The 26,880-nt window shown below is 35.1% G+C and overlaps 5 protein-coding genes and 1 pseudogene across 10 annotated transcripts; 3 read left to right on the top strand and 3 right to left on the bottom strand.

The window, feature by feature from the left end:
- Positions 1-157: 157 nt before the first annotated feature.
- LOC105646025 (cellulose synthase-like protein G3) lies at positions 158-3,183 on the top strand (annotated as a pseudogene). The gene is made up of 6 exons (XR_016320332.1): positions 158-247; positions 759-903; positions 1,275-1,400; positions 1,478-1,912; positions 1,992-2,328; positions 2,424-3,183. The product of XR_016320332.1 is annotated as a cellulose synthase-like protein G3 (transcript).
- A 655-nt stretch (positions 3,184-3,838) lies between these two features.
- LOC105645640 (RING/U-box superfamily protein) lies at positions 3,839-6,522 on the bottom strand. Its single transcript, XM_012231292.4, has 3 exons — positions 5,727-6,522; positions 5,437-5,522; positions 3,839-4,575 (listed from the first exon to the last, which is right to left on the bottom strand). Exons 1-3 carry the CDS (start codon positions 5,946-5,948, stop codon positions 4,152-4,154), a joined length of 732 nt encoding a protein of 243 aa, XP_012086682.1. The 5' UTR covers positions 5,949-6,522; the 3' UTR covers positions 3,839-4,151.
- A 1,814-nt stretch (positions 6,523-8,336) lies between these two features.
- Positions 8,337-10,742, bottom strand: LOC105645639 (Translation elongation factor EF1B/ribosomal protein S6 family protein). The gene is made up of 2 exons (XM_012231291.4): positions 10,280-10,742; positions 8,337-8,762 (listed from the first exon to the last, which is right to left on the bottom strand). The coding sequence occupies exons 1-2, from the start codon at positions 10,667-10,669 to the stop codon at positions 8,523-8,525; spliced, it is 630 nt and encodes a 209-aa protein (XP_012086681.1). The 5' UTR covers positions 10,670-10,742; the 3' UTR covers positions 8,337-8,522.
- A 1,821-nt stretch (positions 10,743-12,563) lies between these two features.
- LOC105645638 (protein ABIL2) lies at positions 12,564-15,003 on the top strand. 2 transcript variants are annotated; one of them, XM_012231286.3, is made up of 10 exons: positions 12,564-12,723; positions 12,816-12,959; positions 13,059-13,141; positions 13,224-13,374; positions 13,564-13,663; positions 13,782-13,862; positions 13,963-14,005; positions 14,092-14,177; positions 14,328-14,425; positions 14,720-15,003. In XM_012231286.3, exons 2-10 carry the CDS (start codon positions 12,849-12,851, stop codon positions 14,891-14,893), a joined length of 927 nt encoding a protein of 308 aa, XP_012086676.1. In that variant the 5' UTR covers positions 12,564-12,723; positions 12,816-12,848; the 3' UTR covers positions 14,894-15,003. The 2 variants fall into 2 exon arrangements, with proteins under 2 accessions (XP_012086676.1, XP_012086677.1); XM_012231287.4 differs by having other exon boundaries at positions 12,582-12,723; positions 12,824-12,959.
- A 53-nt stretch (positions 15,004-15,056) lies between these two features.
- On the bottom strand, positions 15,057-20,642 carry LOC105646024 (uncharacterized). Of its 4 annotated transcripts, none has more exons than XM_089720887.1 (13): positions 20,448-20,641; positions 19,996-20,239; positions 19,826-19,897; positions 19,612-19,695; positions 19,029-19,126; positions 18,394-18,628; positions 18,098-18,195; positions 17,665-17,797; positions 17,352-17,465; positions 16,634-16,891; positions 16,470-16,531; positions 15,742-15,951; positions 15,199-15,332 (listed from the first exon to the last, which is right to left on the bottom strand). In XM_089720887.1, the coding sequence occupies exons 1-12, from the start codon at positions 20,553-20,555 to the stop codon at positions 15,817-15,819; spliced, it is 1,641 nt and encodes a 546-aa protein (XP_089577013.1). In that variant the 5' UTR covers positions 20,556-20,641; the 3' UTR covers positions 15,199-15,332; positions 15,742-15,816. The 4 variants fall into 4 exon arrangements, with proteins under 4 accessions (XP_020539670.1, XP_020539669.1, XP_089577013.1 ...); XM_020684012.3 differs by having other exon boundaries at positions 18,379-18,628; positions 20,448-20,640; XM_020684011.3 differs by lacking the exon at positions 15,742-15,951 and having other exon boundaries at positions 15,057-15,332; positions 20,448-20,642.
- A 169-nt stretch (positions 20,643-20,811) lies between these two features.
- On the top strand, positions 20,812-24,591 carry CDKE;1 (cyclin-dependent kinase E;1). The gene is made up of 2 exons (XM_012231285.4): positions 20,812-21,261; positions 22,606-24,591. The coding sequence occupies exon 2, from the start codon at positions 22,731-22,733 to the stop codon at positions 24,165-24,167; it is 1,437 nt and encodes a 478-aa protein (XP_012086675.1). The 5' UTR covers positions 20,812-21,261; positions 22,606-22,730; the 3' UTR covers positions 24,168-24,591.
- Positions 24,592-26,880: the final 2,289 nt, after the last annotated feature.

The raw sequence follows: 26,880 nt of genomic DNA on the forward strand, positions 1-26,880 counted from the left end.
TGAGCGAGAATTGATACGTAAGCCTTAAATTATTCACACGTGTACAGTTGGCACGTCGTCCTCCTATCGAGGCCTTACTATAAATACCACCTGTAGTACACTTGAAACAATCGCTGAGATAGCATCAAAATCAGCAGCTTACCTCTCTCCCGAAGAAATGGAGAGCCAAAGAGGTAGCACCGCCTCCGTCGCCGCCACCACCACCACCACCACGACTAAAACCTCCGATGTTCCTCCGATTCACAAAGTGCAACTAATGCGCCGAACACACGTTAATTGTGTATTTGGCATATTTTACAGTGTTGCTATCTAATCCTTGTTATATCTCCATGCAAAAATGGGTATTTTCAAAAAAAAAAACAAAATTTAGGAATTTACAATAATTGACTCAAATAAAATTACCATGCTTTTTTAGTACCATAATAATTTTTATATTATTGTATAATTAGAATATTATATTGTTTATTAATTGGAAGAAAAACTTTCAATTCTAAAAATGATAATTTATAGCAGTTGCTTGAATGTGACTTGCTAGACCAACATGCACAGGTCCCCACTCACACGCTGAATCATTTAGCCGTGGACCACTGGACACTCTATTTTCATTTAGTATCATGACGTAGACACCTGGATAAGACTTAACCAATCAAAAAACAGTAATAAATTTTAATTGATTGGAGGAATGAAAAGTCAAATATTGTTTTTAGTTTTTTTTGTTGAAAGTAACGGTTTTGGCTTTGTGGTGCTGATTATTTCAGACAATGTACGAAAGCATGAAAGGAAGAGTAGAACATGTTGTTGAAAGAGGCGAAGTGGGAGACGAATATATCACTAGCGAGAAAGAACGTCAAGTTTTCAGCCAATGGACTGATAAATTCCCACGATCATCCCACTGTCATCCAGGTTTCAATACATTTCTCGTATTTTTTTACTTTTAATCATTTGAGAAGGACTTACTTGTTTACACCTGGTGTATGAGCTTATCTCATAGGCTAAATCAGTTAAAAACAGTTTTTAAGTTTAAACGTGATATTTCTGGTTGTTCAGTGAGAAGAAAAAGATAAAACAATAACCATTTTTTGATCGGCTTGGTGTATGACCGGGTTTGCTCCTTTTCTCTCACGTGTGCTTTGTCCACTCTAGTTGTTTATAAATTATACATTTGGTTGGTGAGATTGATCACATAACAAGCTGAACCAAAATAATTGCTTCTGATACGTACAAAGTTCAGATTCATGTGTCAATCTTAAATAAGAATTATACATTTGAATCAGGTTTTATTAGACAACAGCAAGGATAAAGACATTGCAGGCCAATTTCTGCCAAACCTGATTTATGTCTCCAGAGAAAAAAGCAAGTCTTCTCACCATCATTTCAAAGCTGGTGCACTTAATGCCCTGGTATTTATACACATATCTCCCCTTGCTTGAATATTGTTTTTACTTATTTTAAACCCATAATATGGATGATTTTGCAGATTAGGGTTTCTGCTGCTATGTATGCGCCTGTTGGTTTTGGACTGTGATACATACTCAAATGACCCACAAACTCTTGAACGCGTATTGTGTTACTTTTGGGATCCAGAAGTTCGTAAATATTGTGGGTTCATTCAATTTCCTCAGCGTTTTGTGGGATTGAATAAGTCTGACATTTATGCTTGTGAATTAAACGTTTGTTTCAAATTCATTCTTCTGGGTTTGATGGCTTATGAGGTGGTAACTTTTATGGAACTGGTTGCTTCTTCTCAAGAAGAGTCTTTTTTGGAACCCCATCAAATATGCTTACACCTAAACTTCCTGAGCTTAACCCATATCATGTCGTGAACAAGCCCATTCAATCTTAAGAAATCTTGTCTTTGGCTCACCAAGTTGCTGCTTGTAATTTTGAGAAAGATACTGACTGGGGCCAGAAGGTAATAATTAATTAACCCCAATTTACATGCTTCTCTCATCCACGATTTAATTTGTTTTAATTGTAAAATTTACTTGCAGAAAGGGTTGAGGTATGGGTCCCTAGTGGAAGACTACTATACAAGCTATCGGCTACATTGTGAACGGTCGAGGTCTGTGTTTTGTGATCCTGAGAGGCCAGCATTTTATGGAGAAGCACCTATTAGGCTATTAGCTTGATAGATGTGATGGTTCAACAAAAGAGGTGGGCTGTTGGACTTCTTGAGGTGGTTTTCTCTAAATATAGCCCAGGAGCCTATGGGCTAATGCATAATGGGCTCGTCAGTCATGGATATGCACAAATTGGATTCTGGGCCATCTGGTCTATTCCCAAGTAGCTCAATTAGCTCTCCTTAACAATCTCTCCATCTTCCCAGAGGTGATTAATTGTTAATTCTACACTTAGCTAAATCATAATTTTTTATTTTACGTGTATAAATCTAATAACAGGATTCGAAAATGTTATGGGCACAGGTCAAATCGCCATGGTTTCTCCTATATGCATTCCTTTTTCTGGGTGCATATGCACATGATCTTGTTGATTTTATATTGCATAAAGGAACTTCCCATTTGTGGTGGAATGATCAAAGAATGTGGAATCTAAGAGCGCTTTCAAGTTTCATGTTTGCAACTGTTGAGTTCATCCTCAAATCCTTTGGCATGTCTACACCAGGATTCACTGTAACAGCTAAAACAGAAGATGACGAACTAAGCAAAAGATATGATAAAGGGTTATTTGAGTTTGGAGTAGCATCATCTATGTTTGTGCCCTTAGTAATGACAGCTTTAATGAACTTAGTCTCGTTTTCTTGGGGAGTGTCTGAAATAATTAAGGGAAGGAATATGGAAAGATTAGATATCCAAATGTTTCTATCAGCATTTGCTGTAGTAAACTGCTGGCTTCTCTATGAAGGTATGGTGTTGAGAAGTGATAAAGGAAAAATGCCAGCAAAGGTTACTGTTATTGGAACAGTTCTGACATGGGCAATTTATACTGCTGGTTCTTTCGTTTTCTAGTAAATTTAGAAAGGCTTTGGTTTGTTTCTTATTTCCGGCGAGAAGTGTTTCTTTGCCTAACTCAGACTCAGCTGCCAATCTCCATGGACGAAATAATGCCTCTTCACGCTGCTGGCCAATTTCCTGAATTTGCTCTTTGATGTAATGGCTTGATCTATAATATATATTAAAACTGATGTATCTTTGCAATTTTTTGAATAAATTATGTTTCTGTAAAGTTAGTTGAGACATGCTAGCTCTAAATTATGGGTTTTTGTTTCTTTTTTTTTATTATTATTTTTCTTTTTTGAGGGTTTAATAATAATATGGAAGCATCAACCTGAAAATTCTGCTTGTTCCCATATTCACACACTTGAATATTTTCTTTCTTGAGAGTTGAGAATAACACTACATTGTGAGGGCTGGAGGTCCATATTTCGCAATCCAGATAGGCCTGCATTTCTTGGAAATGCACCCATTAACTAGGCGGATAACTTGAATCAATGTAAACGATGGTCCATTGGTGTTCTTGAGATTGGGTTCTCAAAATATAATCCATTAATCTATGGGATCAGACAATTGGGTCCTTGGACGACCTTAGCTTATTCACATTATGCATTTTGGGCCAATTTGGTTCTTTCCTATCATCACATATGCTTTTTCTACCCCAACTAGCTCTGCTCAACAAAGTTTCTGTCTTCCCAAAGGTATGCAATTATGTATTAGAAGTAATTGTATTCTGCATGATGAGAATTTGAACTTAGTTATAGCCTAACTTTAAAAAAGAGAAAAATCTAAACTCTTTTTGCAAGTTTATAAGATAATTATTGGAAAATGCATTGAAGGTGTCAGGTGCATAAGATTCTTCTTAAAAAAAAAAAAAAAAAAAAAGATAATGTGGCAATTTGCTATATTTTGTAGTAATAAGAAAAATTATATTAATTACATTATCATCCGATGTAATTTTAAGCAATTGCAAACAACTTTTTCCTAGGATTCTGATACAATGCTAGTCCTCCAACCTAAACTGCCTCCAAGAAAATTTTGGGAAATACAATAATGCAGCAAAAAGAATTTGCTCACTTTTACAGATAGTTCATATGTATTTAGTGTATGCCTCCAGGGCTCTTAATTTGCCTATCTAGATACTTTATTAACTTTTTCAACTTCATATAGAAGGAAAAATTTAATTTCTTTAGTGTATTGCTATGTTTGGATATTTAGAGCTACAGATTCTTGACTAGAGCAGCTCCTTCTACTCTCTGCAGAAATGGGAAGCTCAGGACAGCTAGAAGAATCCATTGAACATGTTTCTGTGCTTGATGATCCCTCAATAGGTATAATAAGGCCATCGCAGACCTCTTCCTGCTGCTGCTGCTGCTGTTGATGTTCTGATGATGCAATCTGAGGATTGAAATTAGCATTATCTTGCTCTAATGGTGACTCAGATCCACCAGATTGTACCTGATTGTCAAGTTTTGTGGTGGGGATTACAAAAGATCTACAAAGTGGGCAAGTTGAGTTCGTGTGCAGCCAATGATGTATGCATTCAATGTGAAACACATGTTTGCAGCTTGGAATTTGCAGCAACTCCTCTTTCATTTCGAATTCCCCTAAGCAAACACAACACCTATACGCAAAAAAATTTCATCAGCTCAGTTCAGGTTAAGGACCTGTAACAACTACTACAACAACTAACATCTACTAAAACATCTAACATTGCTAAACCGACCCGAAATATACTATTTCTGTTCCTATAAATATGAGAGAGACTCAAGTTTTGGGATTCTGTTTCTCAGATTAGTCATCATATTTTGCACTTTTGTTTTTGTGGTCATATATAGTTTGAAAATTCAAAGGAATATTCATATGATCATAGCAATCAGATCGAATCTTTCATGTGATCTTTTTGTGAGCATCAATTGAAAATTCTGACAATCTGTGAATTTTTAAGCCTAAAATTAGTTTGTTGAACAACTTTGGAATTTGATGCTCTAGCACTGCACTTGGAGAGCAGTTGTTAGGAATTTTGCAAATTAAAATGGTTCTGAACCGTTCATTTCCTCAACAGAATCTGTATGAGGCACAAAGTGATTCCTATACATTAAAGAACTCTAGAATTGGACATTTTATGTCCTTATTAACATCAACAGCTCTAGTGATACAATTTTTTTGTCTCAGGAATCTTAAAAGCTATTCTGCAACTTTTTCTACCATCAAAGATCGATAGCATAACTGCAAGAAATTATACATTTTTAACCTAATTAAAAAGTTTCTTAAGAGAAGATAAGTTTCTTTCCTAGTCAAATTAAGGAAGGATAGGTGGTTTCATGGGCACTATGCATAGATAAAAACTTTTATATGGGTCATTTTCATTGGTCTGCTTCATTGTTTTTAGTGCATTATGAATTATAGACCGCACTAACATATCAATGCCACAGCCATTTAACATTATTGTATTTCATAAATATTAAGTAATGTGAGAACTTACTGTGATTCTCTTGTCCTTAATTCGTCATCAAATAACACAATTGGAAGCTTGTCTTTAATCTCCTTCTTCAAACCAATTTGACAAATCTATTCATATCATATTATTTAAAAAAAAAGAAAAACTCAATTAGTTGTCTGCACTTGGCTAATTATAAGTTTCAAACAATGATCTTTTATATATATATACTGAAATTACATAAAGCTTAGTATTAATTTCCAGAACAACACAGAATATTCATGTTTGTGATCTTACATGGGTGAGAGAGAGAGAGAGAGAGAGAGAGTACTTACAGAGTGGATATGATCAGCAGTAGTCTGGCTCGAGATTGTTGGAAGAATTTGAGTAGGAGAAGAAAGTGAAGTAGCCCTTCTCTTGAGGTAAAACAAGTAAAACAAGAGAAAAAGAATAATGGAGAATAGGATAGGAATTGAAAATATAAAAGCCTGGTAAAGCTTAAGTTGAATTGCTTGAGGATAAAGATGGGTTGGGGTTGGAGTAGGAGGAAAACCCATTTGTTCTTCAAGCTTAGAAAAACTAGAGAAAGAAATATAATGTCTAGTTCAGAATTATAAGAGAGACATAGGAGAGATACAAAATAATGCCTGACTGAATGTATTTTTGGAGAGAAGAAATAGTTAGGATAAATAAATCTGTCTCTCAAAGAGAAAGAAAGAGAGATAGTTAAGGATTGCTATTAGATTGGAAAAGAAAAGGAAAAGGATACTTTAATAATTCAACTTTTTTTGTTAAAATATAGAAGGCAACATAGAGCTTTTTGAGATCAAATTTACATGATGGTATATATTCTCTCTTTATCAATGATGGGACAAGCCCATGTCTCTCCACTAAGACATGGGTCCTGATCACCCTAAGCACTCAGATCAATTTGTCTTCATTCTTCAGGCATGGACAACATTATCATTAGGAAACTCTCTTCTCTTCAATTCCTAAGTGTACTATAACAACATATGCTAGACTCAATTGCTTTCTTGAAAAAGATATGTTAAAAATGATTGGTTTAGCTGGTTAAAAACTCACAAACAAAAAACGAAAGAAAAGAAAGAGAACAACTGAAATTAATTCTTGGATAATCATACTTCAAGAAATGATATGATTTAGCAGTAGGTGTTCTCTTTCAGTTGAGCTTTTATCAATGCACGGTTGGCAGGTCACTAGCCTAACAACTGTTAGTGACAAAGGAGGGTTAGCAAGTTAGTTTTAACTAAACTTCAAGTAATTGACATATTACTACATTTTAGGTAATATTAACCATTTAAAAAGAAACAGTTAACAGAGACCAGTAATCCACTGAACATGATGGTTTGTTGGTACTAGATTTATGTTAAGCTAACCTAACAATATCTGTTTTTGATTTGTTAAGATATCATCAGACCAACTAAAAAGCTTTACTTTTTTTCCTCATTCTTATGGCTTAATGTCTAGTTTTATTTTTGAGAAGCTAGAATTTTTATTGTTCTTCTGGATCAAAGTTGATAGCAAGGAACTGAGTGGTAAAAATCTGGGAAATGAATGGAAGATTTAACTCCATTTTCATCATGTATTACCTTCAAAAAGTGAGTTTATGCTTTGAGCTTTTTATCATTACATAAAAACCAGAATAAAGCATTATATAATAACAAAAGCATACACTTGTTTATATGCCAAATAGAAAATAATAAGCTTAAGCTTTAGTCCTATAATATTATGGATATGTTATCAAGATTTTTTTTTTTTTTTCTTTTAAATATGTTAACGCTACAAATAAAATAAAATCTAGTGAAATATCGATTATTTTAAATAAACCGTGATCTTTTACCTGAATACCACCTGATTCGAACAGATAAACATGTGTGTTAAAAAAAAAAAAAAAAAAAAAGATTTTTTTTTTTCTTAGAACAAGTTTAGGTTGATATATTTACCTAAAAGATACAGTAAATTTTGATGGTTGTATAAATATCATGGTTTAAATGACTACATTTACTTTTGCATTATTTTAATGAAAATCACATTTATTTAATGATCCTAGTTGGTGCAAGTTGTCCTCTTTTACAGGGTACAGTTTGATGTGGGCATGCCTCTTCACTTCACTTTATAATTGAGAAGATCTCACTGTTGTTGGTGGATCATGAAAGCACCTCTCTCTCACGCACAAAGTGGAAAAAAATAAGATAAGATATCTTTCATACTTCACACCACTATATCAGATTCTTTATTTATAAAGTAATTCGCATGTACATATTTCATGTATATTTTGACTGATCAAAGTGCTTCCCACGATAATTCCTAGTAGAGTCACTTGGAAATGAAAAAGTGAAATAAAAAATTATTAGGTGACGACTGAAAATTCTATCTGAACATGCTTTGCTATGTGAGTTACATCAATACAGTTGGCAGATAGCAGCTCTGCAAAATCTTTGGGATTTGGCCTCTGCAATTAAATCCAAAATGTTTAAGATTAGTGCTTTCCAAGATGGATAAATAATGCATGAATCTTTATCAACATATCTTTTTTTAACATCAATCATAAAGGTGAAAAGGTTTAGATGACTTGCAATTCAATTACTGCGCCTCTCCTCCAATTACCAGATAAGAAAATAATAATTTATTGGCCTTAGCCAGAAGAAAGATCCATAGTGATAACGGGTAGTGACTTGCTGTCTTATCCAACAAAACATGAAATATACATAACTCTTAACACTTGCTGTCAACAATATCATTAGATGACCCAAAAGCTAGACCCAACGTTGCATTTGCTAAACCAGCTAACCAATACATATTGCATTAGACTTAAAAGAGGATTTCTTGGATGACAATTTCAGTCCAAGTAACTAAACCGCTTTGGAAATTATCACACACCCAAACAAGCTCTTAAGAAAGCTGTGGAGTTTCAGACCGCATACTTCTTGAACAGTTTTCACTACTGTCATTGTTGAACAGACTATGTTTACAAAAACAAATTAAATTTCAATGAATTGGAATGAAGAAGATCCACAACATGCAGGATTACATGGCAACTATAACTCTTTTTATCTCCTAACCATCTTCCTCTCAGCTGAGCTGCACCGAAATATTGACAGTAACCAATTCTAGAACTTCCTCCTCCTTACTTTGAAACTCATTGATCGAATGACATTATCATCTGTCTTTAATGTTGCTTCCAGAATTTCAATGGATTCAGGTTTTGTGAAGTAGGTGAAGAGGAGGTAAATACCATCTAAATAGGTATTAGTCTCTCCAGCTTTGTTTTTCTTCTTGATGCTGTAGGCTAGTGGAATGACACCTCTGTTGAATACCTCTACATACATACCACCCCCCGCGACAAGCAACTGCAAGGATACCATCATCAGTGAGGGCTATTAAAGTAACAAGGGATATAAATCTACAAGTTTTATATCTCTTATGCTATTCAGAAGACTCAAGTTGCTGAAATGTACAAGCGATGAGCATGGATGATTTCCTTACTTATTTGTACATATAAGTCAAAGGAAATCTTTCATGATAGAATATCAAGATCGGTATTACAATGAGACAAATAGATATCCGAAGCACGATTCTGATTAATTGCACTGTGCCTAGCATTCTCTCTGATTAAAGCAATTGTCTACCAGGAATTAGAGAATGACGATGGCTGAATCACCATGAAGGCATCAAATTAGTCATTCTCCATTGCCTCTGGGCAAGGCTTTGGTTTCTCAATTAATGCAAGTTTTAGTTAATTATTATTTCAATTTCCATAACTATTAGTCCAAAACCACCTAAAATTCCAAAACTTGACATTTTAACCAAGGAGGTTTAACTCGTCTACAAATAAACAATGATATCTAGATTGTAAAACCCAAAGGGCAAAAGCAAATATACATCTCATCCTTTCATTGTTTAATTCTACTCATAACTTTCCCTATATACAAAAATAACTAAGTCTTAATCCCAAGAGACAGAATATCTTTTGCAACAATTTTCCTCTATGTGGTTTAGGTGTGCTTCCCAGTTTAGCACCCTCCACCATCAATGTATCACACTTGAGGATCTGCGTAAGACATAATCAAATCATCTCAAAAATCCTTTTCTCATACATAGCATTCCCTATATGTTAGATTAAATTCATCTACAAGCCATAATATGTGCCAGCAACAAGCTAATATAAAAAGTACGCATAAAGTGTATAGTTGCATTTCCAGGTGAAATTAAAGGCATAAGGTCAAAGTGATTCATTGAAGCTGTCCAAAGCAACAGATATTAGAAAAGGAAATTCTTCTTTTCTTTCATGAACTACAGATACAAATAAAGACTTCTTCCAAAAACCAGCATAGACTCTTCACGACAAAATCGGTCATCCATTTATAAAGAAGCTACTTATATAACATGCCTCGCCCAAATTTAGAAGACATACTAAATTCTGTACCAATAATGTTTTAGGATATTGTTCATATTGGCTTCTAAAATATATACTAAATATTGGTAACTTTTGGTCCTAGCCTTGTATTTGGGCAGTAGCAAACTAGAGGCTGATTATGATAGTTCTTTTATGGTCAGCTTGATCACTGGTACTGATTTGCCTAGAGGTGGTGGCCTTCCATTAGTCACCCATGCGTTGGACATTCGTCCTGATGGTGGTGTTCCTTATTCTAGAGATTGCTTGTAGTTTCTTTACAGCTTTGCTCCCCATTGTATAAAAAGAAAAGAAAACTCAAAAAAATTCCCAATTAATATTTTATTAAATAGGAATCCTAGAATAAGGAAGGAAAAGAAAGTTTCAAACTTTCATGCAATATATCTGTCAATACATTTATCTATCTAATAGACATTTAACGACCAAAGAGAAAGCGCGAAATCGAAACATTACCTCCTCGTATTTCTGGGTAAGAGCGAGCCGTTCATCTTCCGACATGTCAGGTCTCAAAACCGCCATAGTCTCATACTGTCGGAGCCCCGGTGGGCACTGAGGCGCCTCCGCGTCCTCAACAGCAGTCAGGCCCGAATCAGTAGACGATGGCGGGTCTTCGCTCGAACCAAATCCGCCTCCTTCATAAAAAGAGCCAGAGAAGTCCAAAGTTTGGGCCTTGACAGTGATGCCACCGTTCCTCTTCTGAAAGAGGAGAGCTTTCGAATTTGCGGCAGGGAAAAGCTTGAGGGTAAAGGATAAAGATGGAAATTCGGAGAAAGATTTGGGGCAGAACGGGGAAGAATTTATAAGAGTAGATACAAGTGAAGAAGAAGAAGCCATTGATGTCATGATTTGTTCTCTGTTTGAATAACAGAGCGACTCTGGGTGAGTCAAGTGAAAGGGAAAATCGGATATAGATAAGGAGTGTGCGCTGTGTGCATTCCGCACGTTTTAGCACAGAGTTTGTTGGACCAAATATGGATGTTAAGGCCCACAGAGCCCAAATTACAAAACAGTGGAACACCTTCGGGCCAATATGAATTTGAACAAAGAGTTTTTTGGGCCAAATTCGGGATAATACGGGATTCACTTTCGGCCTCAGTGCCCATCTTAGAACAGTCTGTTGGGCCCATAATAAACATATCATAGGCCTATTTTGGGAGCCTATTTTACTGTTAGATTCAGTTTTTTATTAACGCCCGTGCGCATCAGGCACCTCCTACACTAACACCTGACCCAGTCAACCGGGCACTGTTGCCTGTAGCAAGAACATAAAGGGCAAGTAGGGATGATATTTCACCATCTTTCTTTTGGTGTATAAGAAATTCTTCAATGATAAGTCATATTATGTTACGATCCGTGACCATGAGCCCGATTGACAATAAAATTTAGATGGACTTAAAGTTTTCAAGGTTCGTAATAAATTTTCACCTAACTATAATGATTCAGAAGCAAAACTATGCAAACTAAATTTAAAACAAATAATATCTTATTAGATTCGGTATACAAATTCTACTTGATTGGCAGATATTTTTATTCAAGTAGGAGTTTTTATTTGACTAGAACTTAGACTAAAATACCATAATTATTATGCTTTGTGTCTCTTAAATAATGGGAGTTGAAATGTGACAATCAGTCACAAATTTACAAACCTTCGGACAACGAATTCTCAACTACTCCATTATGTCAACTAACAGCCTCTGCTACTTTATACAAGGTAAGAGAATGCTAAAACTGATACTGTTGTTATGAAATCTGTAAATTAAAATTTTTTTAAAAACAATCAGAAAGATTATAAGTTTTGGTTCTTTTTGGATTAGAACATGAACATCAGTATTGGACAAGACAATTACTTGACATATAAAATATATAATATAATATAATAATACGGTGTTAGTGGCACGTTTTTTTTTTTTTTTTTATGCTTCTTTTTGTCAACTACTGTCAAAGTCATGCAGGGCACACAGAGGAGAGTAATGGTCCTACTTGTAGAAAAAAAACTTTCCAAGAAAATAAAAAAAGCAAGAAAAACAAGAAAGGCAAAGGAAGAGAAACATGATGTATGCCAAGATCCATAGCTAGTTTTTTTTTTTTTTTTGGTACAAAAAGAAAGGAAAGCTCGAAAAAACTAACTACAAAGTTGTCAATAAGAAACTCCGTTAATGAGATAAGAAAAGAAAGAGAATCCATTCTTGATTTCTTTAGTTGAAATTCATAAATTACTCTCAGATTTGGATAATTTCATTCGCTCACCTAAGCATTCGGATGGCTTTACCCAAACATATTTATGAGGGAAGGTATATATATTACAAAAGTAATTCAACAATTTAGTGACACAACTAAAATTTGCTCCTCAATTTATACAAGGGGGTCCTAACTTTGAACTTGATCGCACCACCACATGGATGAGGTGGCCATTTCTTGCATATTAGAGAGTAGATAAACCACTCTTCTTCTCCAATCTACTGCTTTACAGTTAAAGAAAAGAAAAACTGTTAGTATTTTGGTTTCAAACCAGAAGAGAAGTTCAATTTTCAACCCCAAAAACAAAGCCTTGAGCTTGAGAGTTGAGATTCCCTTTACCTCATTGGTTTCTTTTTGTATAGATATTTCTGTTCTCTTCCAATTATTGTTATTATCATTATTCTCTCTCTCTCCCTCACATAGAGACATACAGACTAAGAGATATATCGTCTTCTTGTGTAACTTAGTCTAGTGACATTTCACTGTCATCTTTTGTCGTTAATTAATAATAGAACAAGAAAAAGAAGAAACACATTCTTTTCCTCTTTTACGTTGTTATATATAAGGTAATTTATATGGAAAAACGACTTTTACTTCTTATTGGAAATGGGTTTTTGGATTGGGATTATTGTTGCTTAGGAACAAGTGTTCAAGACCTGGTTCGTTCATGCTCTGCTTCTTATCAATTATGGATTTTTTTTTTTTCTCTTTTGTAGTATCATTTATTCATTTCTATCATATTTTCTCTTAGTTGAGCAGCTAAAGAAAGGCAGGTTTCACTGTGATGGATGACAAGACTTCGTCTTCTTCTTCAGTTTCTGGTCTTCAAGGTAAAGTTTCAAATCAGGATGAACTTTTCATGCAACAGAGTTTGCTCTTTTCTGAAACACTACAGGTATATGATTCTACCTCTGTTGTCTTTGAACTAGAGGATCAGTCTTTTAACAGTCTTGATCAAGCGATTAACTTTTGTTTTTTTATTTATCTATTTTAGGATTTGAAGAATTTAAGGAAACAACTGTACTCAGCAGCAGAGTATTTCGAAACAACTTACAGGAAAGAGGACCAGAAACAAATGTGAGTTATACTTGAAACATCTTACGGCTTAATAAATTTAAGGAAAGAGTTTAAGGTTTTTTGTTCTACTTATAAAATGTAGAGTGGTGGAGACCTTAAAAGATTATACCATCAAAGCTCTGATCAATACTATTGACCATTTGGGTTCTGTGGCATACAAAGTTAACAGCTTTTCTGATGAAAAGCTGAGAGGAGTTTCAGCCTTAGATCTTCGTTTCACTTGCCTTGAACAGGTATTTCACTTTTCTAATTATCTTTAAAGCTAATAATTAGATTTAATTCTCATATTTAACTTTGTCCTTCAGTTTTAAACTCAGAAATCAATCACAGAACAATCGTGAAGTCATTTATTGCCCTCTATTTCTTTTTTTTCTGAATATTATCTCTCATCTTTATTACTTTGGTGGCTGAAATCTTATCAGAAACTACGAACATGCGAAGAATATATAAACCACTCTGGACTTTCTCAACAGTTCTTGATGGTAGAAACTCCCAAGTACCATAAAAGATACATCTTTCCAGGCAAATATCTTGTCTTGTCATCTATTTATCTCACCAAAAACCAAATGTTTAGTAATATTATTACATAAAAGAAAATTTCATGAACTTGTAAGTAAAGGTTTTGATGAAAATTTTTCAGCTGAGGAGACTTTGGATACCGAATCAAAATCTCATACAAGAAGCTTCAGGGCTGATTACAACTCAGAACAATTTAAAAATGGTACTTCTGACCTTCTTTTATCATTTTAATTGCTTATGTGAGGACGATTACCAGAATAAATACTCAAATATAATTCATTAATCTTTCTTTTTCTGGCAAGCTGTTCAAGCAACAATAAAAGGGACCTCTCCATATACTTTCAGGTAATCTTACAACCCTCATTGTCTTTATGGAACTTATCATCCCTGATTTACCAGTACCAAGTTCGATGTGTATAATTTTAATGTAGAGGACATTCAAGATTGAAGTCTCCACAGGTTTCATCAAGACAAGGAACTTTCACATTTGCAAGTATATCGATCAATAAAAGACCAGGTTTCTGCAAATGAATTTGTTGTTTATATTAAAGAAAAGCTGTTATGGAAGTACCTTACTCTTGTTCTTTTCCTGTTGTAGTCGAAAAAGCTTTGAATAGTTTTAGCACTGGAAATATAGTAGCATACTAATTATATTCTTTAAAATCAGATAAAAGAGCTTCCTCTCCACAGCGATTTCCGCTTTTACGATCTGGAACTCTTCTTCCTAAGAGATCAATATCTCCAAACAATGCAGGAAAACCCCGGGTAAGCACATTATCTAAGAATTGAGAATGAGTACTGTATCTCTTTCTTTTCATTGGCTTCATATTGATCTACTGGTAGAGGTAGCTCTCTTCCTTCTATTTATCCATACTCCCAACTCTAGTAGGATTCAAATGTGAGACTTTCTGGAATTCTAGAAGTCCCAAATTTAACTACAAGAGGATCCACTTGGCAACAGGATAAGTATATAATTGTGGAAATAATGGAAAATTAGACATAACATAGAGAAATCTGTCATTACGAACACCTCTTCTCACTTTAAGATAAACTTTTCAGTTTCCTTCCGAGCCTCGGAGATCGGTTTCATTGTCGGCATCATATCCTGAAAGAGACCGGGCAAATGACATTGAACAATATTCTAGCAAAAGCAAACGCCTCTTTAAAGCCTTGCTTAGCATGCGCAAACCCAGAAAGGATCGCACATTGTACAAATATTTGGATGAGGCTTGAAAGAAACTGGAGAAATGGAAGTAACCAAAGAGAACTTTGTAATTCTTGGCCATATTTTATAAACTCTTTTGTTTTGAAGCTTCATTTAAAGTTTGTTGTCCTTGATGGTATGCTTGACCTTCTCTTTATGCAATTGGGACAAATATCCGCTACTCATCTCAAGTTTTGGTTCGCCAAATAAAAAACAATCCATTCAATGAGCAACAGAATTCATTTTGGATGGTATATCAAACTATATACATTAGACTGGGCTTATTAAACTATTTAAAATTCTTTTTTTTTTCTGCAGCCTTGTTATACCAATTATAGTTGGTATTGGCAAGCTGCTTGTCATAGAGTACAACTGAAGATACAGTTTCAGAACGAAATGACTTAGCTGACTTACATCCAGCATGTAATCTTGCTTCTCACCAAATTTTTTCGACATGAGATCAATAACCTGCAATAAACACACACAAAACATTAGTGGAGCCAATGGTAATATAAGATGAGTATTTTAAGACAATACCAGAATTTGAAAATTCATAAGCTCAAAGGGGGAAATGAGAGAGTCCTGCATCCTTGAGGCATTAAGATATTAGCAACAAATTAGATTTGATAGGACAGCTTGCTTTTGTTGCAAATAGTTAGAAAATTATTATTGAAAATTTAATTGGATCATATTGATGCATGAATACTAGAAATTAATTGGATCATGACCATATCTTGACTAGTCTCTTACTCTATGAGCCATGCAATGACAATTTTATTCCCAAGAATGGGACGTGAAATTGGTCATTCGAATATACGCATATACGTGGCTATATGATGTATGCACAATGTGATGTTGCGGTCTCACATTGACTAACCTGTGCTGTGTGATACCAAGAATCACCATCTATTTATCTATTTATGTATGTATTCAAGATTATAGCAGTCCTTGCTCAAAATCCAAGGTCAAAAGTGGGCCATTCATCAATTTCCATTGCACTCTTGAGGTGCTCGTTACTCTTCTTTTTATCAGAATCAGAAGCTTCACTACCCCATTTAGTCTCAGCCTTTGCATTTTCCAGATGAGACTACACATAAGCAACAAAATCAGGTTTCCTGACCTACGTAAAAAGCTAATTAAAGATAACTCTACTTGTTCTCACATAAAAATATGCTTGTTAAATTGGTAAACAATATAGTTTAAGGCATCAAAAAATATGTTTTTCCAATTCATTTAGGTTCAACGTGTGCTCAAAAAGAGGAACTTAACCCCCGTAATTTAGTTCAGTCACACGGATAGTTTCTTTTTTTTTTTTTTTGTCAATTTATGTTCTCAAGGATCTCTTTAAAGTGCTGAATGTTTTCAACTCATGCAGGATAATTTCTTCTGCAAGTGTGAATTTTTGTATTTCATACATTATTGTATCATTTGTTCAGGAAGAGCCAGTAATCAGATATTTCACACAATCCACATGACAATCAGAAAAAATAACAATATTTTCTAACAATTCCAAACGCAATATGAAGAGATTACAACCGCAACATTATGGATAAAATCAATTGAAGGTTTTTGGAGATAAATCATGAGGCAGAGCATGGAACAAACCTGATCAGAATTTCCAGCTTCTCCGTCACCAGAGAATTGACCACCACTAAGAGTAGAAATTGCTGCAAAAAGTAAACAAACAAATAAGATCTGATTCATAATTTAGAAATGAAATAAATTTCGGAAGATCAAGTGAAGATCACAGGACAATAGATAAATCTTGCCTTTGGACTGCCTGATATTAGTATATTTCTCGGTACCCGAGATTTTACTTGATGCCCCATTATCATTATTTTCACTGGGACCATCATTTGGTACCGATACTCTGGGCAATTCACAGACTCTAGTATAGTCTACCTCTGCATCTGGAACTTGAAGCTTCTCAGCGGAGAGAACGGGTGCATTCACATTGTTGTCATCACAACCCACAGCAACACTCTTCTGAGCTATAGGTTTTTGAAGAATGGACAAGATTTGATGGACTAACAATGATAGAAAACGTTTACAATTAGTTTAAGGATGCAACAGGGCAAGGCATTAGGATAAGAACCAATTGCTAATAAATTAGCAGTTAACCCATTGAAGATTTTTATGTCATACACCTTTTTAATATCATAGAATACACAAGTTTTCATTCTCTTTCAATTCATCGTTTACATACTATGGTTATAGCCTCATTAGATATTAGACATTACTGCTGGCGGTAGTGGTTAAAACCATAAACCAGAGACAAGATCAATGAGGAACTATGTTCACATTATATCACCATAAACCATCTATCTTAGGTAGTATATGCTGGAAGTGGTCTGAAAAAAAAAAAAAAAAAAGAACCTAGATATGCTGAACTGGTCGTAAAAAATAATAACTTAGTGCAAAAGGAAGACATTATATTGTGAATCAATAATTTTGTGAATTTGACGAAGCTAGGAAGAGTGGGCGCACTGTCACGTAAAGATTTGTTTGTGGAAGCAATGTTGCTTATTTTGGTGCTGTCTACGGTGTAGATCTTACTTGAATCTGCATCCTTCCCCAAACAAGCATTGCCTTGAACTGTTCCTGTTTCTCAATCCAAAAGAAATTTCAGAAATTTTCATCTCAAATTACCAAGGGAAAAGCCAAAAACAAATTGACACAAGAAAGAAAATAGCAAACACCCAAACTGAAAGTGTCCCTTGATCAGCCAGGATTTCTAATAATTAAACCTCAACATCCAACAAGATGAAACTGACTGATAGTTTGCACTGCAAAATCATACCTTTGGGATTATAAGGCTCACCAACTTCCACCAGATACTTTGACATTACAAATGCACTCCCTATTCTCACATCTTCAGATAAACTAAGGAACCTACTGCTCATGATGGTTTTATCTTCATTTAGTAAACTGACCTGCCATATTTGAAAGGTTTGCTGAATATCTATAGTAAATAAAAAAAAAAAAAAAATCAAAGATGACTTTTGCTCCTTTAATCATCATTAAAGAACAGGGATAGAGAAAATGGCACTGACAGAACAAGTCCATGGCAATACAAATGTACGGACCCATATTGTTTCATTTTCCAAATACATGGATAATTTACAATAATGATCTTCTCAAATGCACAGCATTTCCAGCAGTTTACAACTTCTCAAATGATCTTCTCAAATGAGAACGCTTTTTGATGGGCAAGTAATGAAAGGTTAACCAACCTGCTTTCTGTAAGAACCACAAGAAGTGAGCCTAAGGATGCCACTATGGTACTTCTTGGCCTTTTGAGTTATCTGGCTAGTGTAAAGAGCGTGCCACTCTGGATGATAGAGAAATAAACGCAGAAGTGAATAATGATAGGAAAACCTCATATGTGTCTTTATACAGAAAGAGATCAAACGATGTTTAGACAAGTGATAATTATAATGACAAAAAGGAGTGATTGAAATGTGAACTATATTCAATTTTGAACATATAATTGCATGCGAAGGAGAATAACTACCAAAAGCTACGTGACCTTTTGCTGGAGAATTGTTGGATTCAAGACTATTCTGATGTTTGTGCATTATCCCTTCTTTATTTCTATTTTTTCCTTCAACATTCAAATCCACAGGAATTTGATTTTCTCCTTCAGGTTCCCCAATGTCAACCAAATGAGCATCAAATACTATTGATTCTTGAGATCTTATTCTCTCATCCCTTTTAAGGAACCTGCTGTCTAAGAGTTGTCTTCTTTCATCATACAGCATGATCTGAATGAAGACCAACAAAATAAGTTGCAGTCAAGCATATCCTTGCAAAGAAGAAAACAAAATGAAAAATGAATGCTTGTATGGAAAATTTATAGGCAAATATACACATATCATCTATTTAGTAAAGGCTGTTGGTACAGCAATTTTTTTGCAGAAGTACCACTCCAGCCAAATAGCTGTATGCTCCCAAAGGCAAATCTACTGTGGGATGCTTTTGCAAAAGTAGCAGAAACAGCAACTCAAACAATGCCTACTTAAGTAGGCTCCACTAAATTAACAAGCAAAATAAATCAATTTATCTAATAGGAATGGAATTCTAATGAAGCAAACGATTCACTAGGATAAGTACACAAGATGATAGTGCTTGAAAAGAGTGGCTGAAAATGTTATAGAAACTTACCTGCCTCCCTAAGGTACCACTATCTGTGAGTCTCAAGAAACCATCATGATATTTCTTGGCCTTTTGAGTCATTTGTGTTGTGTACATGACCTGCCACTCTAAACTGATATAAGGAAAACAATAACGAGGAGAAATTTTCTAACAATGATGCAGGCAGAATAAACAGAACAGAAGAAATGAATCCCCGGTCAACCTTCTCGTGAAGATAGAGAGTGAGGCTTCGAGAAGAGAATGTTAGTATAAGCCATTTCATTGCTTTTGAAAGTCTTGACCTTGAAAATTTTTCCTTTGATAACATTGTGGTTAGGTAAGGTGAGCATTGAACATACATGGTATATCATGAGCAAACAACATACAGATTTTCTTCAATAGCGACTTTAGGTGGAAAGGAAGAAATACCTTCACCAATCCAAAATTCCAAATTCACTAAAGTTGGAAAGGAAAGCAACAAGACACAAAAGTCAACTTTCACTTATACAATACTCCGCAGTTTTTCAGACAGAGAACAAAAATAGGAGAAAAAGATTCAAAAAGCTCTAAGCAGTAAAACAAAGAACTTGTTCCCTGCTGATCAACAACTAACCTTTTACGTCAGAGTTTAATGTATCAGGAGATTCAGGAAAGCTCCGTAATGCTCCATATCTTTGCAGTTCACTCTTTTTGAACTCTGAAAAGTAAGTAATGGTTAGTTGGCTACAACACAATAATGAGAAGGCACAAGCTCAGACACAAACTATTGCTTACTTATGCCCTTTAAAATCACCAACTCGGTAATAGCATCAACCACATAATATTACCTCTGATAATTTTTTGGGACGGGCTTAGACAATTCATCTTTGCTTTGCTCTTCTCTGAAGCATCCTTCTTATCTTCAAAGTGGCAAAGAAAGAGCAAAGAAATCAAATCAGTAAGTTAAAGAAATCCCAAAACGCTAAAAATGTTGGAAAAGGAAAAGCAACATCACTACCAGAAGAAATTGGACTTTTAAACTTGTGCCGATTCATCAAACTAGGCCTAGGCCTCTCGGAAATTTTCCTCTCTCTCTCACGCAAATTCAAACCGGAGACAGGCTTATGATCGACCTCGCCCTCAGGATCCCCAACGTCGACAAGGTAACCATTAAACGCCAGTGTTTCACCGGAGCTAACAACTTCTTCTCCCTTCAATATCCTACATTCTAATAGCTTCTCACAATCATCAAATAGCATGACCTATAAACCAATTCCATAGAGAGGAAAAAAGAAAAAGAAAATCCATTAACAATAATTTGATTATAGCTTCACCACATTAAGCATTCGCCTAGAAACCTATCGATATATAAATTAACTGATTCTACAAATTAATCAAAACAAAAGCGTGTAATAAGAAGAAATTGATCATCAATTACTGTTGAGTGTTGAAAATTAATTGAAGGTGTACCTTGTTGGTTGAGCTGTGAAGGTCTATGAAACCGTCTTGATAGACTTTTCTCTTTTGCTTGATGTGCTTCGTGTAGGTCACACTCCATCTCTTCTTCAAATTTTCCATTGTTTTGATATGAGAGTGCTTTCGCAATTTTAAATCTCAAGCACTGAAAAGATTTCAGTGTCCAAATTTCCAGATGGCGGGAAAGGGAAAAGGGAGGCTGGAAAATTGACCTTTTTTTTTTTTTTTTATGCTCACTGTCATCTATCAAAATGACGTCGTTTGCATGTCAGCTCTGTAATCAGTCATTGTTACTAGTACGACGTCGTTTTTCATTTGAACCCAACCAAATTAAATCAAGCAAGCAAAGAAAAGAGTTCAGTCCAGACGAAACGAGTTAATTCGGTTTCTATCGGGTACCTTCATTGTTACCCATTTTACAACGGACCCGCTTGCGCATATTGCAGGACATTGTCGTTGTGGATTGAATATATTATCTGTACTCTTTAATCGTTTGCTCACTGCACAAATACTCTAGCAATCCTCCTCCGTAATTCATCCCCGTTTTGTTCTTGGAGCCTGGAGGGCCAGATTAGTGCTCGACGCTTCACACCGTTTACCTCTATCTTTAATCTTACACTCAGAAACCCTAATTTAGTTTTTATCGGTGTACAAAACTCTCACGGGTCGATATCGATTTCTTCACTCTTCTGCCAATAGTCGTCAATTTCTTCACTTCTCTGGCAGTACAATATTTTGAGCTTCAGGTTATGGCGAGTATAGAAGATCAAGGTCTATGCTAAATTGGATCTGCTTGTCAATTCTTTTGGTGGGTAAATTCAGTCCAACTTTTTCTTGTTTTAATTATTTGTTTCAGATATGCTATCATGTACGTTCTTGTTTTAGATAAATCACAGCAGTCGTTGATGGTGCCACAATCAGCCCTTTAGAATATAGCTCGAACGTGTAGAATCTCCCTCCCTTTTTTCCCTTAAATGTCCTTGTTTCATCTACTCCATTTTTATGACCCTCAATCCTGGAATATTCGCGCAGTAGTCTTCCCTGCCCATCAATTCAGTAGATTTGGCAATGTAAAATTCCCTCACTCGTGCACAAGTTTCATTATTTGTTTGATTTGAAATTTAAGATTCTTTGTGATTAATTTTAAATCTTTTCCTCACTTTGTGTTTGTGTGTGTGTTTCCATGTGGGAAATTTGGAAACTTGTCATGTGTTAGATATCCTATTTGGAATGAACCTATGCTTTTGGGATTGCTTAATTTACCAAATATAAAGAGACTGATAGTTAATAGTTCAGGTTTCACTTGTTAAGCAGTATATTGAATCAATACAAAGCTCAAAAAATCATAGGCTTGGCAAGATTAGGCCTCCAAAGGGTACGAGAAAAGTTTTTTTTTTTTTTTATGCAAAAAAAAAATCAACCTTAATTTGAGTGTTGAGCAAGGGTTAGCTAAGTGCTAATGCTTCAATTTTTGAACTTGGCCAGAGCTGGCTTGAATGACAGAAATTTTGTATTGCACGTTGTTTAAGCAGACTCAATATTTACAATATGAGACCTTGTTATTACGTCAGATATATGTGTCATTTTAATTTTTTTACTATATAGGTAGCTGGGATAAATAAATTGTTATTGGTAATGACTCTTCCATGTTGCCTGCGAGCCACCATGTTTCTCTCAATTTTGTGCTTGTCTATGTTTGAACTCTAAAAATGCTGCGTTTGACTTTTTGAGTTGGAAAATGCAAAAAATTGTTAAGTATGATAGCTATGCTTTTGTACTTAGATTACATAAATTGAGAAGGAATGTCTTTATTTGATGATTAATATAAATCACTCTGGAAAGTTTTGGATTGCTTGAGCTATGTAAATAGCCATTTTCTATTATCATTTTTGTTTATAGCAATTTACAATATAAGTAAGAATTTTTCTTAAGGGATTCAATGTCGTTTAGTTGTATTCTTTATGAACATAAGTTTTCAATGCTTTTGCAGAATATTTTTTCAGTTAGGTGTTATGGTCTAGGATCCTAGTACACATGAAAACTACGAAAAATTTTTGGGTTAAAATGTGGATCTTTTCTATCATTTTGACTTCCATTAATTATCTTGATAATTTCACTAATGAAAATTATTTCCTTGCAAATCAAACTGCAGGGAGTGTTACAATTACTATACAAACAGCTGTAGCAAACTGCTGCACCTTTTGGTTGTCAATTACAGTTTTAGTGAGGTATCCTATTTTATAAGGCACCTAGAGCCAAAGCTGTTATGCAGAAATCATGGGAGATGGCAACAGCACCACAAGCAACAGGAGCATCGCAACTAACACAAACAATAGTGAGAAGCCAGAGTGGCTACAACAATATAATCTGATTGGCAAGATTGGTGAAGGCACTTATGGTCTTGTTTTCCTGGCAAAAACAAAGTCTAATCCTAATCGTGGAAAATCTATTGCCATCAAGAAATTCAAGCAGTCCAAGGATGGAGATGGTGTATCCCCAACTGCCATCCGTGAAATCATGCTGCTTCGTGAGATTTCACATGAAAATGTTGTAAAGCTTGTGAATGTACACATTAATCATGCTGATATGTCACTGTATCTGGCTTTTGATTATGCTGAACATGATCTTTATGAAATCATTAGGCATCACAGAGATAAGGGTTCCCATATTATCAATCAGTACACAGTGAAATCATTGCTGTGGCAGTTGCTCAATGGACTGAACTATCTTCACAGTAATTGGATCATACATCGAGATCTAAAGCCATCAAACATCCTGGTTATGGGTGAAGGAGATGAACATGGGGTTGTCAAAATTGCTGATTTTGGACTTGCAAGAATATATCAAGCTCCCTTGAAGCCGTTGTCTGATAATGGTGTTGTGGTAACCATTTGGTATCGTGCACCTGAGTTGCTTCTTGGAGCAAAGCACTACACAAGTGCGGTTGATATGTGGGCTGTAGGATGCATTTTTGCTGAGCTTTTGACCTTGAAGCCTCTTTTTCAAGGGGCAGAAGCTAAATCCACGCCAAATCCCTTCCAGATTGATCAACTTGACAAGATATTTAAGGTCTTAGGCCATCCTACGATTGAGAAGTGGCCAACACTTGCAAATCTTCCGCATTGGCAATCAGATCTGCAGCATATTCAAGGGCACAAATATGAGAATCCAGGACTGCATAATGTCGTGCATCTCTCTCCAAAAAGTCCTCCATATGATCTCCTATCTAAGATGCTTGAATATGATCCTCGAAAGCGGATAACTGCAGCACAAGCTCTAGAGCATGAATATTTCCGGATTGAACCTCTACCAGGCCGTAACACATTGGTGCCTTCTCAACCTGGAGAGAAAGTGATCAACTATCCTATTCGTCCAGTAGACACAAATACAGATTTTGAAGGAACAACTAGTCTTCAACCTCCGCAACCAGTATCATCTGGAAATGCAGTGTCTGGAGGCATGGCCGGTGCACATGGAGTGGCAAATAGATCTGCTCCTCGAACAATGCCTATTGGTATGCAGAGGATGCAAACTCACCCCATGGCTGCATACAATATTGCATCTCAGGCAGGGATGGGTGGTGGAATGAATCCAGCTGGCATACCAATGCCACGGGGTGTTGCCCAGCCCCATCAGCAGCAACATTTGCGGAGGAAAGACCCACCAGGACTGGGAACCAGTTATCCTCCCCAGCAGAAATCCAGGCGCCAGTAAGCAGATGACATCTTGATTGACAGTTCCGTTTAACTACTGTTGGAGCACTGAGCACAGCCCTGCCCTTATAGAAGTATACTATTTAACTATGGCCGAGAAGTTTTTTCAATCATGCCATGTATGGGACAGTTGGTCAGCTGCTGAATCGTTTACCTCCTCCTACTGACGGGCATCTTCATCTGTTCTTGATGAGGAAATTCAGTTTATATTTATGAAGAGAGATTCTGAGATGCGTATCCAAATGGCAAGGTATCTTACTCGGGAGAGGTGCAAGAAAATAATCAAAATGACAATGAAATGAGGAACTAGTGATGCTCGTGGATGAAACGGGATGGAAAATCGTGTACTCATAATCGATGTAAACTTAATTAACGATTGTTTCTTGTTGCTCTTGAAGTATAATGCATTTCGATTCTTGCTCTCATTTTCTCCGTTGACTGTGCTAGACTGTGGATTATGCTATCGTATTCTTCCCTGCCCCATGAAGTTTCACCTTCCGTTCCAGTGTTGATAACTGTGTTTTAGAAATTTAGTTGGATATATACTACAATGGGTGAACTCTTGAAATTTGGCCGTTCCCACAGGTTTTATGTTAACTCGCATTACAGCTTCAGTGCAAAAGACAATTGCGCTCTAGCAGGTTAAAAATCACGGTTACTGTAAACAAAACTGTAAATCTCTCGAGTTGATCAATTCATGAATATTTTAAAATTTTAAAATGAAAAGAGAGAGAGAGAGAGAGAATTCTGAAAATGCAACTTGCAAGATAAGCTTACAGATACATACAGCTAATTGCAGTGAAAATAGATAGATGACGCTACATGGAAGCCGCGTTTCCAATACTTTTGGGAAGGTCAACAGATTAATATTGTTTCTTTGATTATTAAACTCTTCATTTGCTATATGTTTTTGGTTTCTTGAACAACTTGCCAAGCTGTTCTTCATTCATTTCGTTTTATATATAAATATATCCAAAATCATTCATTTAATATTGTAATAATCTTCAAATTGTTGTACCAGTTGATTAACCTGGGTTTTATTTTTTTTAATCAGTAAATAATATTTAAATTTCTTAGTTGACCCCAAACTATTGGAATATAGATACAGTTCACATCAACCTGTCTCCATTACCAACACCTTTAAGTGCTAAATAACCTCCACCAGTTAAGTTTATGGAACATATTAATTTAATTATTCTCCTTTATAATTTAGAGAAATCAACGAAAATTAAAAAAAAAATTAATTTTTAATATTGATATTTAGCCAATATTCTTTTTCATTTGAAACCGAAAATGATATTCAAATAAAACTCTTTAATAACCGTATAAATTTCGAAGTCGGGATCTTGCAATTATGATTCAACATCTTACTAGAATTGCTAAAGGGTTTTCCATTACATCAGTAATATGTTTTTTTCTTGATGTGGTCTGGCACTAGCAAAAATTATGGAGGCGGGCGGCACTCAGTAAAGGTGGGGTTCCCTGCATTTTCATTCTGTATTTTATTCATTCTCTTCCTTTATCACCTGCCGCCGACTACTCCTATCTATGTGATGTCTGTCGTTTTATTTGTATTTTACTCGTCGTCTTGTGTTATTATCTTTTACCAAAAAGACCCAAAACTATAATTGGTGTTATTATTTATATGAGAAGAGAAGGTGGATGTCAATGGAGGCATACGATTGGCTGAGGATGAATCAGATTTCAATTCATGAAATTGTTTAATTTAGTTATATTACGTATGAAGTTCGTAGTAGGTTTAAAAGTGTAAGATATAGTTATTAGTATAATAATAATCATTATTGCTTGAAATTTTCAATTTTTATATAGCTAAAAAATTTATGCTCATTTATATAATATTCATATTGGAAAATGATAGCCTTCAAAATATCGCAAATTAGGGTTTTATTGCATGGTATATATAGAGTTCTCTCTTCGGTCTCTAAATTAGTATTTCTTTTTGCTAATTAATATTTTATGCCGAATATCAATATTAATCTTTATAATTATTGGAGGTTCACGCATAAATTATCATGAGTTTTGCATAAGTACATACAAATGCATCCACAAAAATTGTGAATAGACGTTGTCCACGATTCATGTTTCAGAAGAATCTTAGAAACTTCCAAAAAATGGGACATCAATTGGGTCGACAGCTTTGGATTAGAGAAAGAGCTGCAATGTTTAGATTCCTTATTCTACAAAGATTCTTTTATGTCGTCATTATTCTCAAAGAATTTAAAAAGTGAGTCAAAATCACATTTCTTCCCTTTTTTTTTTCTTTCATGATAATTTCCTTTAAATAACATTTATGATAATTTTTTTTTTTTTATATTTTTTTATGATTACATATTCATAAAAAGATCAATAAAATCACACGTGATTAACGATCGTGTCCAAAATTTACCGCTTAATTGAATATTCATGGACCCAAAAATGAATATTAGAACTAGGGGATGGTGCCCCGATAGAAGACAAATATTAGAATAGGAGGGTAGGCTTTGGTGCAAAAATGCATCATCAAACAATAAATCCCAATTTGGATGGGATCCACCTCCTTTTTACTGGGTTGATGTCACAATTTGGTTTTGAAAAAAATGTTACGACCAAAAGTTTTCTAAAATATCAAGCGAAGAAATTAATTTTATGGAGAATTGTGTATTTCTTATTGATCATCAACACTAATTTATACAGAGATATATACCATATCATCT

Source organism: Jatropha curcas, chromosome 4 (assembly GCF_041381405.1).
Source record: "Jatropha curcas cultivar XTBG-Jc1 chromosome 4, XTBG_Jcur_1.0, whole genome shotgun sequence".
NCBI classification, from domain to species: domain Eukaryota; kingdom Viridiplantae; phylum Streptophyta; class Magnoliopsida; order Malpighiales; family Euphorbiaceae; genus Jatropha; species Jatropha curcas.

Excerpts from the sequence above, each read along its gene's own strand:
- LOC105645640 (XM_012231292.4), bottom strand. The coding sequence starts at position 5,948 with ATGGGTTTTCCTCCTACTCCAACCCCAACCCATCTTTATCCTCAAGCA. Across the intron at positions 5,523-5,726 it reads CTGCTGATCATATCCACTCT|ATTTGTCAAATTGGTTTGAA; the intron begins GTAAGTACTCTC and ends TGATATGAATAG. Across the intron at positions 4,576-5,436 it reads TTAAGGACAAGAGAATCACA|GTGTTGTGTTTGCTTAGGGG; the intron begins GTAAGTTCTCAC and ends TTTTGCGTATAG.
- LOC105645638 (XM_012231286.3), top strand. The coding sequence starts at position 12,849 with ATGGATGACAAGACTTCGTCTTCTTCTTCAGTTTCTGGTCTTCAAGGT. Across the intron at positions 13,142-13,223 it reads AAAGAGGACCAGAAACAAAT|AGTGGTGGAGACCTTAAAAG; the intron begins GTGAGTTATACT and ends TATAAAATGTAG. Across the intron at positions 14,426-14,719 it reads ACAATGCAGGAAAACCCCGG|TTTCCTTCCGAGCCTCGGAG; the intron begins GTAAGCACATTA and ends TAAACTTTTCAG.
- LOC105645639 (XM_012231291.4), bottom strand. The coding sequence starts at position 10,669 with ATGACATCAATGGCTTCTTCTTCTTCACTTGTATCTACTCTTATAAAT. Across the intron at positions 8,763-10,279 it reads TTACCCAGAAATACGAGGAG|TTGCTTGTCGCGGGGGGTGG; the intron begins GTAATGTTTCGA and ends GTATCCTTGCAG.
- LOC105646024 (XM_020684010.3), bottom strand. The coding sequence starts at position 20,555 with ATGGAAAATTTGAAGAAGAGATGGAGTGTGACCTACACGAAGCACATC. Across the intron at positions 17,466-17,664 it reads TGAGCCTTATAATCCCAAAG|GAACAGTTCAAGGCAATGCT; the intron begins GTATGATTTTGC and ends ATTGAGAAACAG. Across the intron at positions 16,892-17,351 it reads AAACAAATCTTTACGTGACA|TCCATCAAATCTTGTCCATT; the intron begins GTGCGCCCACTC and ends TATCATTGTTAG.